Below are 13622 nucleotides of genomic sequence, written 5' to 3'. Positions count from 1 at the left end.
TAAGAGGAGAAAAAGTTTCAGCATTAGGGTTGCAAAGGTAAGGCAGTTCTTTGCATTTTAGCCTGTGCTTTGCCAGGGAACTCAGAGGACCTAAGGAGAAGGACGTTACTTATTAAACTCAGTATAAAACACGAATTCTGGGGCGCCTGGGTGGCTTAGTCATTGGGTGTCTGCCTTCGGCTCAGGTCGTGATCCCAGGGTCCTGGGATCGAGCCCCGCGTCGGGCTCCCTGCTCCGTAGGAAGCCTGCTTCTCCCTCTCCCACTCCCCCTGCTTGTGTTCCCTCTCTTGCTGTCTCTCTGTCAAATAAAATCTTAAAATAAATAAATAAATAAATAAAAATAAAAAATAAAACACGAATTCTGGGTAATAACAAAAGTGTGTCAGTAACAAAAACTTCTGGAAAAATAGCTCTGCCAATTCAAAATGTTATTGGCTTCATAAAGTAGCAGAAGAGATCTGTGGACAGGTTAAACTGCCAAGGCCAGAAAGGATTGTGTTTGAGAGTTTGGGGAGATTATGAAGTGATTGTTACCCTAATGACTTGAAAGGCTCATTTTTATTAAAGTATTAATCACTTATATGGCTTTAAACATGGATATCCTAGGCAACAAAGGGTTAGACCTCTTAGGTGGGCATACTACAAATTAGATCCTGTAAGTGGAGCATTGCCTGAGAGTTGGAGGCATTGGAATCTTTTGGATTTTTTTTCTAATCATTTTGCCCTCTAAATTATAAATGTAGAGTGATAGGGAATTATCAGTAGGGATTATTACCTACTTTTCCCTTACCAGGTTAATTAGAAACCTACCTGCCTTTGATTGAAATATACTCAAATTACAAAATACATGTTGTAAGACAGATCTAAAAATATATTATTTCTATTCACATAGTAGTGAAGGGAAAAATTCAAGTTTTAATAAAAACCTTGATAAAAGGTTATGGCTCATTTCAAAACTTTAAGAACTGGTTTTTATTATTACATTATAGCCTGAACTATCTAAAATATGAAAATACTATCTTCCAGAGACTTCTTTCCCTCTTCTCAAACCCATGCTTCATGATATATGCATGTTAGTTATGACCACAAAACTGTAAACTGAGCATTTTGTGACGTCTTTGGGGAAGGTGGGTGATGACTTGACATGCTTTATTATTTTCTACTGAGTTTCAGAAAGGCATGAGAATTTTTATTTCAGAACCATATGTGGTAGCCAGCCTCCAAGATGGCCCCCCAAAGATCCCTGCCTCCCGGTATTCCCATCCTTGTATTTTCCTCCCACAATGTATTGGGGTTGGTTCATGTGGCCAATAGGACACAGCTGAGTGATGGTATGTCACTTCCCAGATGATGCTATAGAAGACTATGGCTTCCATCTTGGGCTTTCTCTCTCTTGGAACACTTGGAGGGAAGCCCTGTCGTGAGCAGCCCTGTGGCTCCCGTGCCAAGGGACTGCAACCTGCAAACAACTGTGTGAGTGAGCTTACCGCAGGCAAGTCCAGAGACTGCAGCCCCAGCGGACAGCTGAAACCCTGAGCCAGAAGCACCCCGCTAAGCCACTCCCAGATTCCTGACCCTCAAATTGTGTGAGATAGTATTTGTTGTTTTACACTAAGTTTTGGGGTGACTTACTCCATGGGAATAGATAACTAATACACAGTAGTTTTCCAGAGTTTTTCTCCCCCATATGCAGAATGTAAAATGCAGAAACTGCCTACAAAGAGGACTACTGCTTAGATGCCATAGAAGATAAGGGGAGGGGCGCCTGGGTGGCTCAGTCGGTAAGCATCTGCTTTTGGCTCAGGTCACGATCCCAGGACCCTGGGATCGAGCCCCACATCAGGCTCCCTGCTGGGCAGGAAGCCTGCTTCTCCCTCTCCCACTCCCCGTGTTTGTGTTCCTGCTCTCGCTATTTCTCTCTGTGTCAAATAAATAAAATCTTAAAAAAAAAAAAGATAAAGGGGAATCTTCCAGAGTTCCACTAACATTGTGCCTGTCTTATCCGAGACCTGATGTCTTCAGAACCTTTCAGAGAGTTGTGTTCAATTTCTTTGCATTTGAAATCTTTTTTTTTTTTTAAAGATTTGTTTTAGAGATAGAGTGAGTGAGCATGGGGAGGGGCAAAGGGAGAGGAAGAGAGAAACTTTAGCAGACTCCTTGCTGAGCTTGGAGCCCAGTGAGGGACTGACTCTATCTCAAGACCCTGAGATCACAACCTGAGCCCAAACTAAGAGTCAGATGCTTAACCAACTGTGCCACCCAGGGGCCCGTCTTTGCATTCAAAATCTTTAACAAAAGCAGGGTTTAAGCACTCTTCACCCAATAAACCACTCTAGAACTTCCTGCATCCTTCAGAGGCAGGAAATCTGGGGTCAAATCCTAGAGGGCAGCCTCTGCTGCAGAGACAATGGCCTTACACCCACAGCCCCACCCTTCTCTTTCCCCACCTCATGCAACCGGGTTTAAGACAAGTCCTTAGCACCCATAGGATTTCTAGGGGGACACTGTGGGCTAATAATGTTGACCACTGACCCTTACCCCCAACCCTAGCTAGCGTTCAACACAGGGCAATAGGCTTACCAGTTTTACCAACTGCCATTTCCCAAATTTTTAGGCATGAAGAAAAGAGGAAAGGATTGTGATTTTGTCGTTTTTATTTTCTGTTTACCTAGAATCCAGGCTTGATAGCAACTAACCTCAGAGTTATTTATCCTGTTTCCATGGTAGATTCTATAATTGCTGTCCAATCACCGAGAGATTCTAGGTTCTCTTAATAAGTACTTTTTAAAAGCCTAAACTGGTTTTTCACTGAATTCATTTAAACCCACTTCGAAGTATTTCCCTCAGTAGCAATAACCCCCGACTTACTTCTGCTATAAAGAGATTAATGCCCGTACCAAGTTTTAAAAATCATTTATGCTACCAAGCAGCGTTATTTGGCCTGGACACCCGAAACAAGGAACAAAACACCATCCCCGGAGCACGTTTCATTCGGTTTTCCTCCCCCTGTAAAAAACTAACCCTCCAGGTGAGGGTCCCATGAAGAGGAAGACCAGCCAATCTACCCTCACCCAAAGAACATTTTATTTCCAGATCACGAAATAAACAACACTCAACACTTTCCGTTCTGTGCTATTTTCTACTTTTTATTAACCAAACTGCAGGTTTCAGTCGGACTCGCACTGTTTTATTAGAGTCAAAACCAAACTTCCCTGGTGTCTTCTTCAGGGAGAACAGTTCAGTGCTTGCAAGCTGCAAAGATTCGATCGGGCCCTCCCAGCCACGTTTCGGGGACCTCGGGTTGGTGCAGGCGGCTGCCTAGCAGGAGTCGTCATCCTCAAAGCCGCAAACAGCCACAGGATCGCTGGTGGGACCGGTGGTGGCGGCCTCGGTGGCGGCCTCGGTGGCGGCGGTATCAGCAGCCAGCTCGGCGTCCCCGCCGTAGTGGTGAATCAGGTAGCGGCTCAGCTGCACACTCTGCGCCACCACGTTGGTGCTGTGGCACGCCAACAGCAGCAAGTTTCGAGGCTGTACGCGATAGGCGAAACGCATGAAGGCCATCGAGTAGAAGATGAGCGCTGTTGTCATACGGCCACTGATGATGTCAGGCGGTTCGTTCATGTCCTTAAAGGCAGCCACCGGTAGGCCGCAGTTGGCCACAGGACCCCAGAAGTGCGTGCTGGTCAGGTATTCCCGGAACTCCTTGGTCTTCATGTAGTCCCTCGCCCTCCGCCACAGTGCCGCCACCATCGCCATGATGGCCGAGCCGTGAGAGCACCAACGAAATAACAGCCAGCCCATGATGACGTAGAACGCAGAGCCTACCCCGCGCAGCATGGGCCTGTGACCTCGCGCCTTCGCGTGGCTGCCAGAAACTGCTCTACACTGCACGTGTGGATGTCGTGCGTGCCTGTGGGCGTGGGAGGTATAGCCACGCCCCCGCGCCTTTGCGTGACTGCCGTAAAGTGTGTCGGACAGGCACGTGCTGCTGTCAAGGACGCCTTTGGGGGCAAGAGGCGTGGCTTCACCCTCACGCCTGAGCAGGATAGCCGTAAAGTGTGCAGAGCATGAATGCTCTCCTGTGTGCGCGCATGTCTATTTCTCTAGCAAGGGTGAGACCACAGCCTTGTCCTTCGCTCGCCATTGGGCTGTGACCACCGTAAAACTCTCAGGGCTCCACGCGCCACCCAGGGAGGTGAGTGTCCAGCTGTGTGCTTCTCAACTATCCAAAGGGAAAATTTGCCTGTTCTGCCCAGTCTGTGGGCAGTGTTGACTAGATGTTGATACAAAATCCTTCAACCGGGTACAGAGTTTTAGTCCTTACACAATTTGCCTGAGTGTTGCAGATATAGTGACATTTCACCCGTAAACATTTCCACATCTGGCTCTCAACAAGGACATTCTCCTACTTAACCACAGTACAATAATCCACTCAGATACTTAACATTATGTACAGTGCTATTTAATATGCAGTGCATACTTAAATTTTACGGTTTTGTGGCTGTTTTTTTTTTTCTTTTTTGTTGGAGAGGGGAGATCCAGTCAAGATTCACATTTAGTTACCTCTTTTAGATTAATCTCCCTTAATCTAGAGGAGTTCCCAGCGTTTTTTCTTCCATGACATTGACATTTTTGAAGAGTACAAATCAGTGGTTTTTCAGAATATCCTTAATTTGGATTTATATGTTTTCTCATAATTAGACTAAACATTTTGGGTCAAGAATACTACACATGTGATGGTGTGTCCTTAGTGCGTTACAGTGGAAGGCACATGATGTCACTTTGTTCCATCATTGGTGATATTAAGTTTGATTATTTGCTTAAGGATTTATCTGCCAGATTTCTCCCCTCTGTAATCAACAAATAATGCAAGGGGAGCCTCTTTGAGAGTGTATGGAAGTTCTACTCCAACAGTCTTTTACCTAATAGTTAATATCCATTGATGAAAATTCTTAATGACAAAACTGATGATTATTTTCTAAGTGTTTTCTATTTTTCTAATTGAAAATAATAACTATTGAAAAGTAGTTTTCATACATTGAGATACTAATACTTCAGTGATTTATAAACAAGACCATGGTATCTTTAAAAATTAATACATTCATTATCTTTATTTACATCCCAAATATTTCACAGATGTAGCTTAAAATATATAGTATAATCATTGCTCAGAAGGAAAACAGCATGATTTTTAGATAACTTTTTTAAAATGCTGGGCTTCCAAATATGGATGAGTGGTATACCAGTGTAAATTAGTTCAGTATAAGTTTGGATTAATAAATCAGCAACCATGAATTGAAAGACATTTTAGGCCTACACTGTCAGATGCTCGATGCTCCAGTGTCCTAAAAGAAAGGTCAGTTACCACTCCTGTCCGCAAAAAAACTTTCAGTACTTGTAGATCATCTCACTTGGGTTGTTACTTCATTTTGATTACCTATCGCTGTGTAATAAATTACCCTACAACTTAGTGGCTTACAACAACAGTCCCTTATTTTATTCACAAATTTGCAGCTTGGGTAGGACTCAGTAGCTCTCCTTATCACCAGCTGAGGCAGCTCAGTTTAGGACTGGAAGATCCGCTTTCAAAATGGCTCACTAACATGGCTAGCAAGTTAATACTCGGTGTTGGTTAGGAGCTGAGCTGGGACTGTTGGCCGGGAGGCCTCAGTTCCTTTCCACAAACTGCTTATACTTCCTCACAGTATGGATGCCGAGCTCCAAAAATAAGCATAACAGGAAAATCAAATAGAAGCTATGTGGTAGGCAGAATTTTACCCCCAGTGATCCTTGCCCGGGCATATCTCCCCTTGAGTTGGGTGGAACCTATGAATATGATTAGATTTCACTCCCATGATTATATGACAAAAGGGATTTTGCAGGTGTAAGTAAGGTCCCAAATCAGTTGACCTTAAGATAGGGAGATTTTGCACGTGAGCCTGATCTAATCACTTGAACCATTTTAATCTGGGTCCATTCTAGAAGCCAGAGACAGAGGATGTCAGAGATTTGAAGTGTGAGAGGGATTTGATGTGAGGGAGATTATCTACAGCTGGCTTTGAAGGTGGAGGTGGCCACGTTAGCAAGGAATTTGGGTAACCTTTAGGAGCTGAGCGCAGCCCCCGCTGACAGCAAGGAGAGGCAGACCTCAAGTCCTGCAACCACAAAAAACTGAATTCTGCCAACAACGCTGGGAGCTTGGAAGTGGATTTTCCCCTATACTGTCTGAGAACTCAGTCCAGCCAACCCCTTTAGTTCATCCTTGTGAGACCTTGAGCAGAGAACCCAGCCATGCTGTGCCTGGAATTCTGACCTATGGACTGAGCTAATTAGTGGGTATAAGCCACTAAGTTTGTGGGTAATCTGTTGTGCTGCAATACGAAACCAGTATTAGCTAGACTGACTTCTGTGATCTGGCCTCAGAAGTCACATAACATGGCTTTCTCCAGTCACACGCCCACCCAAATTCAGTGAGAGAGGACATAGACCCACCTCTCAAAGGCAGGAGTATCAGAGTCCCTCTTTAAGAAGAGCATGTGGGATGGGAAATATTGTGGCCACCTTTGGAAAACACAGTTTACCTTATTACTTAACTTGAAATCACATAATTCTAGACCATTGGAGTTGAAAGGATCTCACGGATTATCTGTAAAATGGGGATAGTGGCCCCTACCTCACAGCAGTATTGTGAGATTTCAGTGTGTTAATCCTTGTTCAGTGCTTAGTATGGGGCCTGGTATAAAAGTGCTCCGTACATTTCTATCATCATTATTGTCATCCACTCCAACCCCCTCATTTTACAAATAAGGCATGAAGCCTTAGGACATCGTGTCTTTTGCCATGGTGACACAGTGAATTTGCAGTAGACCGGGATTAAGGTTTCCTATTTCTCCCATCAGTCCTCTGCACAAATCACTTTATTTTTTTAAATTTAAATTTAATTTATTTGACAGAGCGCACGAGCACAAGCAGGGGGAGTGGCAGGCAGAGGGAGAGGGAGAAGCAGGCTCCCCGCTGAGCAGAGAGCCTGATGTAGGGCTCAATCCCAGGACCCCGGGATCATGACCTGAGCAGAAGGCAGATGCTTAACTGAGCCACCCAGGCATCCCATGCACAAATCACTTTAACATCTGATGTGTTTCTGTCTTTCCAACTATGTTGGAAAGACCAGGGAAAATATCACCGAAGAAACTTGTTCCTTTTCCCCATGAGCCTTTTTCAAATGGGCTGACTGGACATGGTCCAAGTTGAACATGACAAGGTCTGCCTTTCAGTGGGGCATTTTACAGCTAGAGAAATGGAGGTACAGACAATGTGTGACTTTCCTGGTCGGTTCCAGGCTGGTAGATGCAGGCTGAATACAGTCTTTGTATAAGGTTTGTGCCTCGTAGATATTTGTTGGTCATTAGAGTTGAAATGAACAGCCCCATTGGAGGGTAAGGCATTGTCATGGAGCTTGGCTAGCACTTGAAGAGAAACTGGAGGAAGTATACAGAGCTAGGAATGAGCAAAGCTATAGAGAATCCTACCTGACTGAGGCAAAGATGGTGACAAAAGAGTTTTAGGATTAGAGAACATAAGTAATGTTACTGAACCCAAGCTCGGCCGCCTACTGCTTGAAAGGCCAGTACTCAAGAGACGAGTGTTGATTGGAAAGGGATATGAACTTTATTCAGGTGGCCGGCCACCTGGGGAGAAGGCAGACTCTTGTCCAAAAGCCAACTCCGAGGTTTCTGCCTGGCCCAGAGATTTTTAAAGGGGTTTAATCAGTTAAGGGAGTGCAATGGTCTGTGACTTTTTTTTTTTTTAAGGTTTTATTTATTTATTTGACAGAGCACAAGCGGAGGGAGCGGCAGGCGGGAGGAGAGGGAGAAGCAGGCTTCCCGCTGAGCAGGGAGCCCGATGCGGGACTCGACCCCAGGACCCTGGGATCATGACCTGAGCAGAAGGCAGACGTTTAATCGCCTGAGCCACCAAGGCACCCTTCTTTTTTTTTTTTTTTTAATTAACATATAATGTATTATTTGTTTCAGGGGTACAGGTCTGTGATTCAACAGTCTTACACAATTCACAGTGCTCACCACAACACATACCCTCCCCAATGTCCATCACCCAGCCACCCCATCCCTCCCACCCCCCTCCACTCCAGCACCCCTCAGTTTGTTTCCTGAGATTAAGAGTCTCTTATGGTTTGTCTCCCTCTCTGGTTTCTTGTTTCATTTTTCCCTCCCTTCCCCTATGATCCTCTGCCTTGTTTCTCAAATTCCTCAAATCAGTGAGATCATATGATACTTGTCTCTGATTGACTTATTTTGCTTAGCATAATACCCTCTAGTTCCATCCATGTTTTTGCAAATGGTAAGATTTCATTTTTTTTGGTGGCTCCATAATATTCCATTGTATATATATACCACATCTTCTTTATCCATTCATCTGTCGATGGACAACTGGGCTCTTTCCATAGTTTGGCTATTGTGGACATTGCTGCTATAAACATTGGGGTGCATGTGCCCCTTCGGATCACTACATTTGTATCTTTGGGGTAAATACCCAGTAGTGCAATTGCTGGGTCGTAGGGCAACTCTATTTTCAACTTTTTGAGGAACCTCCATACTGTTTTCCAGAGTGGCTGCACCAGCTTGCATTGCCACCAACAGTGTAGGAGGGTTCCCCTTTCCTCGCCGACATCTGTTGTTTCCTGACTTGTAAATTTCAGCTATTCTGACTGGTGTGAGGTGGTATCTCATTGAGGTTTTGATTTGGATTTCCCTGATGCCAAGCGATGTTGAGCACTTTTTCATGTGTCTGTTGGCCATTTGGATGTCTTCTTTGGAAAAATGTCTGTTCATGTCTTCTGCCCATTTCTTGATTGGATTCTTTGTTCTTTGGGTGTTGAGTTTGATGAGTTCTTTATAGATTTTGGATACTAGCCCTTTATCTGATATGTCATTTGCAAATATCTTCTCCCATTCTGTGTGACATTGCTTGATTACATGCAGATTCCATGATGCCAGCTACAGAGTTCTCTCGGTGCTCGGAGGTTGTGCAGGAAGTTCTAGATGTTCCTTGGTGCCCCAGGGGGTGGGGGAAGGGGTTGTGCAAGAAGGTCTGGTTCCTTGGTACTTTGGGGGCTGTGCAGGAATACTCTGTTCTTTCTGCAAAGGCGCAGGTCTACAGATGCACAGAGGGAGGTCAGTAAAGTCATTTATGTGACCTTAAAAAGAGGAAAACATTTTGCTAAAGGATGTTTTAGCTAATCAGAAAGTTGAGGCAGCCTCAAATAGACTTGCTGGCCTCTGTGGTCTGGGAAAGTTCTGGTCCTCCACTCCCCAAGTCCAGTGGTCTGTAAATCAAAGAAAGTAAATTAGTTCTGTGACAGATCAAAGGCCTTAGGTCGGGGTGCCTGGGTGGCTCGGTTGGTTGAGCAACTGCCTTCGGCTTGGGTCGTGGTCCTGGGGTCCCGGGATTGAGTCCCACATCGGGCTCCCCTGCTCTGTGGGGAGCCTGCTTCTCCCTCTCCCTCTGTCTGCCACTTCCCCTGCTTGGGCTCTCCCTCTCTGTCAAATAAATGGATAGTATCTTAAAAACAAACAAACAAAAACAAAACAGAGGCCTTAGGTCAGCAAGCCAGGAGCGTGTTAACCTGCAGCAAGTTAACCCGTAAGACCATCTGGGTGCTATGATGGTAATGCTGGCAGGTGACTACCCTTCCCCACAGATGAATTAGCCCCGCTATGTATTTCACTGTGTTTTAATAGAGGAGACTAAACAGCTGAAGGTTTATCCTTATTTTAAATAATATTTCTTTACCATTAATATTACTGGAGGTGGCGTTTCTTCCACATAAAGCGGTCAGAGTCTACTGTGTGACTCAGCCTAGAGACATAACATGAACATGGTCAGTAAGCTGCTCACCATCCTCTTTCAGAAGAAAACGAGGGGAGAAGACAACCAAATACAAAGGTGGATTCAAATGGATTCAGACCTTTGCCCAGCCCCCTCTTCTAACCCAAGATTCCAGCTCACAGGGTCCTATGAGATCCTGCCTGACGTTAACAGCCCTAGCCCGCCACAACCCTTCTGGTGAGTTCCGACGCAGTGGACCATAGAGAGCATACCTTTTTATTTTAACTGTTCTTCTTAACTTTTTATTTGGAAATAATTTCAAACTCATAGAAAAGTTAAAACAGTTTAAAGCAAGTATAACAAAGCAAGAAGTGTCAAAAGAACATCCACGTAGCCTTCACCCAGATTTACCAACTCTCAGTATTGTGCAACATTCCCTGTAAAGTTTTCTCTCCCTCGAAGGGTATTTCTTAAGAACGTCAGTGTGCATTTCCTAAGCAATCGGAGGGTCATGACTTTTTTTTTAAGATTTTTATTTATTTGAGAGAAAGCATGAGCGGGGAGTAGGGGAGCAGAGGGAGAGGGAGAAGCAGGATCCCCACTCAGCAGGGAGCCTGATGCGGGAGCTCCATCCCAGGACCCTGGGATCATGACCTGAGCCGAAGGCAGACGCTTAACTGACTGAGCCACCCAGGCGCCCCTCATGACTTTCTGTCACATTACCGCGGTACATCCATCAGAATCAAGATGTTTAACAATATAATACCATAATCTGCAGTCCTTCTTCACATTTTGTTCATTGTCCCAGTAATGTCCTGTATCATCAGTTTTGTTTTTTAGTCCAGGATCCAGACCGGGATAACACACTGTGTTTAATCGTGATGTCTCTTTTATCTCCTTCCATCTAGAACAGTTCTGCCTTGCTCTGCTTTTGCTGCTCATGACCTTGACATTTTAGAAGAGTACACGCCAGGTATTTGATAGAATGTCTCTCAGTTTGGGTTCACTTGATGTTTCTTCAGGACTATCCTCAGGGTTCATTTTGGGCAGGGGCCCCACGAGAGTGTTGTGTCCCCAATGCATCAATCCATTAGGAGGCATGTGATGTCTGTGTGTCTGGTTATTAGTGATAGTAAGGCAGTATTTGCTAGGTTTCTCCACTGTAAAGTCAGTGTTTTCCCCTTTGTAATAAGTGGTTTGTGGGGAGATACTTGGAGACTATGTATCTATTTTCTCATCAAATATTTAACCTAATTTTTAGCATCCATTGCTGATTCTTGCCTAAATTAAGTATTAACTCTAATGATAGCAACATTCTATTTTTTTTAAGATTTTATTTCTTTATTTGACAGTTTAATTTTTTAAAGATTTATTTATTTATTTATTAGAGAGAGTGTGTGTGCACACATGCAAGCGAATGGGAAGGGGTGGGGGGGAAGCAGAGGGAGAGAGAGAATCCTGAAGGAGACTCCCCACTGAGCACGGAGCCCAACCCGGGGCTCAATCCCAGGATCCCCAGATCATGACCTGAGCCGTCCAATGCTTAAGCAACTGAGCCACCCCAGGCACCCTGGCAACATTGTATTTTTTAAACGATTTTGTGTCTTCCGTTTTTTTGTTTTTGTTTTTTTAAGATTTTGAGAGAGACAAAGATAGCGACAGAGAGAACGAACGAGATGAGCAAGCACAAGCAGGGAGGAGAGGGAGAAGCAGGCTTCCCATTGAGCAGGGAGCCCAGTGCGGGGCTCGATCCCAGGAGCCAAAGGCAGACGCTTAACTGAGGGAGCCACCCAGGCGCCCCATGTCTTCTGGTTTAAAACAAAAGTCAGAAATGTATTTCATTAAAGTTGCCCTGGAATGCTCACCAACATTTACAAAACATACGACTATTCATGAATTACAGCTGTGAAAACTGAACATTTAGGACTTGGGTATTTTATGAAAAAGAAATTTTTTTTTTTTTTTTTTTGCCATATCTATGCTGATATCCTTGGAGTATCTGCTCTTAAATTCTACCAAAGGGAATAAATAGCAGAGTGCCTCAAGAGAAGCTGGATGAATAAAACACTAGGCAGATATATTGGCTCTGCTATTTTCAGTTACTGCTGAAAGTAGTTTTAGAGCCATCTGTGGCCCTGATTCTAATCTTCCGCCTTTACGTGTGCTCTTTTTCCCTCCGATGAATACAGTGGCTGAAGGCTGGGTGGGTGCATCTTTCAGTCGCTATGAGAATGTCAGTTAAGTGTGTTGTACCTCACTTTCTCTAGCGATAAAGCATGTCGTAGCCTGGGCCGGGTCCAGTCAAGTGGCAGGAGGCGTAGGTCGGGTCCGGCCCCCCCCAAAATTGCTGCTTTTGTTGGATTTCTGCCTTATTCAAGTGTCCTCCCATCAGGCCCATGGTGAACAGAGCAGGAGCCTACAGAGCCTCCCTCTACCTGCTTCTCTTGCCAGGGCCTTGTTGGAGGGTCCTGTCATCGGAGATAGCTCAGTGCCACCTTCTCGGACTTTAAATTAGTCTTTGCCCCAGAAATGAAATAACCTTTTTTTTCTTTTTAAACCTTTGAGCGAGTGGCTCATCCAGTATTTTAAATTCTACAAAAACATAGAACTTTGAATTTTGAAAACTTTTTGTTTGAAAAGTATTTCACATTTACCAAAAAGTTGTAAGACTACAGACAACTTTCATAGACCCTTTACTCAGATTCACCAATGGCAGGGTTCCATCAAGGAGGCGGGGCCACTGTGAGCGAGAAGGGATTTATTACAGGGACTAGTCAGAACAGAGCCACGGAAGGAGCTGGGGAGGGGACGGTGTCTGAAAGGGGGGACCTGGAGGGTGAAGGATCACCAACCAGTCATGGTGAGGAGCCAGGCCCGTTCAGCTGCCAAAGCAGGGCCTGGGGCGCTGAAAGGGAGGCTGGCAGGCAGGCCTGGGGGGCTATTGCCTCTGGGGTACTGCCACCAAGAGTCTGGGGATGGGGGGGCACTGTTGCTCAGTAAACCCCACAGTTAGGAAGAAGGGCTGGCCACGGAGCAGAGCCTAGAACAAGCTGGGATCTGCCAACACCTCTGCGTCTTCCACAGCATGTAACCCTGAATGCCTTCAGAGAGTCCTCTTTTACTTCCAGATGCCAAATCTCTGACCTGGAGCCATATGGGGAGGGGGATTCTGGGAAACCGGGTTCTCTCACGTAGCCACAGTAATCATTGATGTAACATTGTTTACAATACTTTTTGTCATTTTAGGCCCAATTTCAGTTTTGTCACCTGTCCCAATAATGTCCTTTATAGCATTCTTTCCTTCAGTGCAGGGTCCCATCTAGTATCATGCAGGGCATTTCATCTGGAACAGTTCCCCAGCCTTTCTTTACTTTTTATGACATGGACATTTTTGAAGAGCACAGGCCAGTTATTTTCTAGAATTGTTCCTCAGTTGGGGCCTGCCTGATGTTTCCTCAGAGATTCAGGTTCTACTTTCTCAGCCAAAACACTGTCAGTGATCTGCGTCCTCAGAGCATCACATCCAGAAGCACGGGTCTGTCTGCCCCTTGCCGTAATGGGCATTTTCATCACCTGGTCAGAGCATTGTCCAGTTTCTCTGCTGTAGAGTTACAGCTTTGCCCCTTGTAGCTACTAAACGGTGAGTAGATGGATGCTTTAAGACTATAAATATCCTGCTCCTCATCGGAATTTCTGTCCCATAGATTTAGCATCCATGGATGATTCTCGTCGAAATCAATATTTACTATGATGGACGCAAGGTGAGGTTTCCAGTA

At 44.9% G+C, this 13622-nt stretch overlaps 1 protein-coding gene across 1 annotated transcript; it reads right to left on the bottom strand.

The window, feature by feature from the left end:
* Positions 1 to 3133: 3133 nt before the first annotated feature.
* Positions 3134 to 3756, bottom strand: MPC1L (mitochondrial pyruvate carrier 1 like). The gene has a single exon (XM_045873273.2). It carries the CDS (start codon positions 3754 to 3756, stop codon positions 3319 to 3321), a length of 438 nt encoding a protein of 145 aa, XP_045729229.2. The 3' UTR covers positions 3134 to 3318.
* Between the last annotated feature and the right edge of the window lie 9866 nt (positions 3757 to 13622).

The sequence above is a fragment of the Mirounga angustirostris genome, unplaced genomic scaffold (assembly GCF_029215605.1).
Source record: "Mirounga angustirostris isolate CCGP_5_RB_7025 unplaced genomic scaffold, mMirAng1.0.hap1 SCAF_11, whole genome shotgun sequence".
Lineage (NCBI taxonomy): Eukaryota > Metazoa > Chordata > Mammalia > Carnivora > Phocidae > Mirounga > Mirounga angustirostris.
This window is presented reverse-complemented; position numbering and strand designations above follow the sequence as displayed.

Bases quoted from the DNA above. Each gene is read 5' to 3' on its own strand.
- MPC1L (XM_045873273.2), bottom strand. From the start codon at position 3,756: ATGGCGATGGTGGCGGCACTGTGGCGGAGGGCGAGGGACTACATGAAG.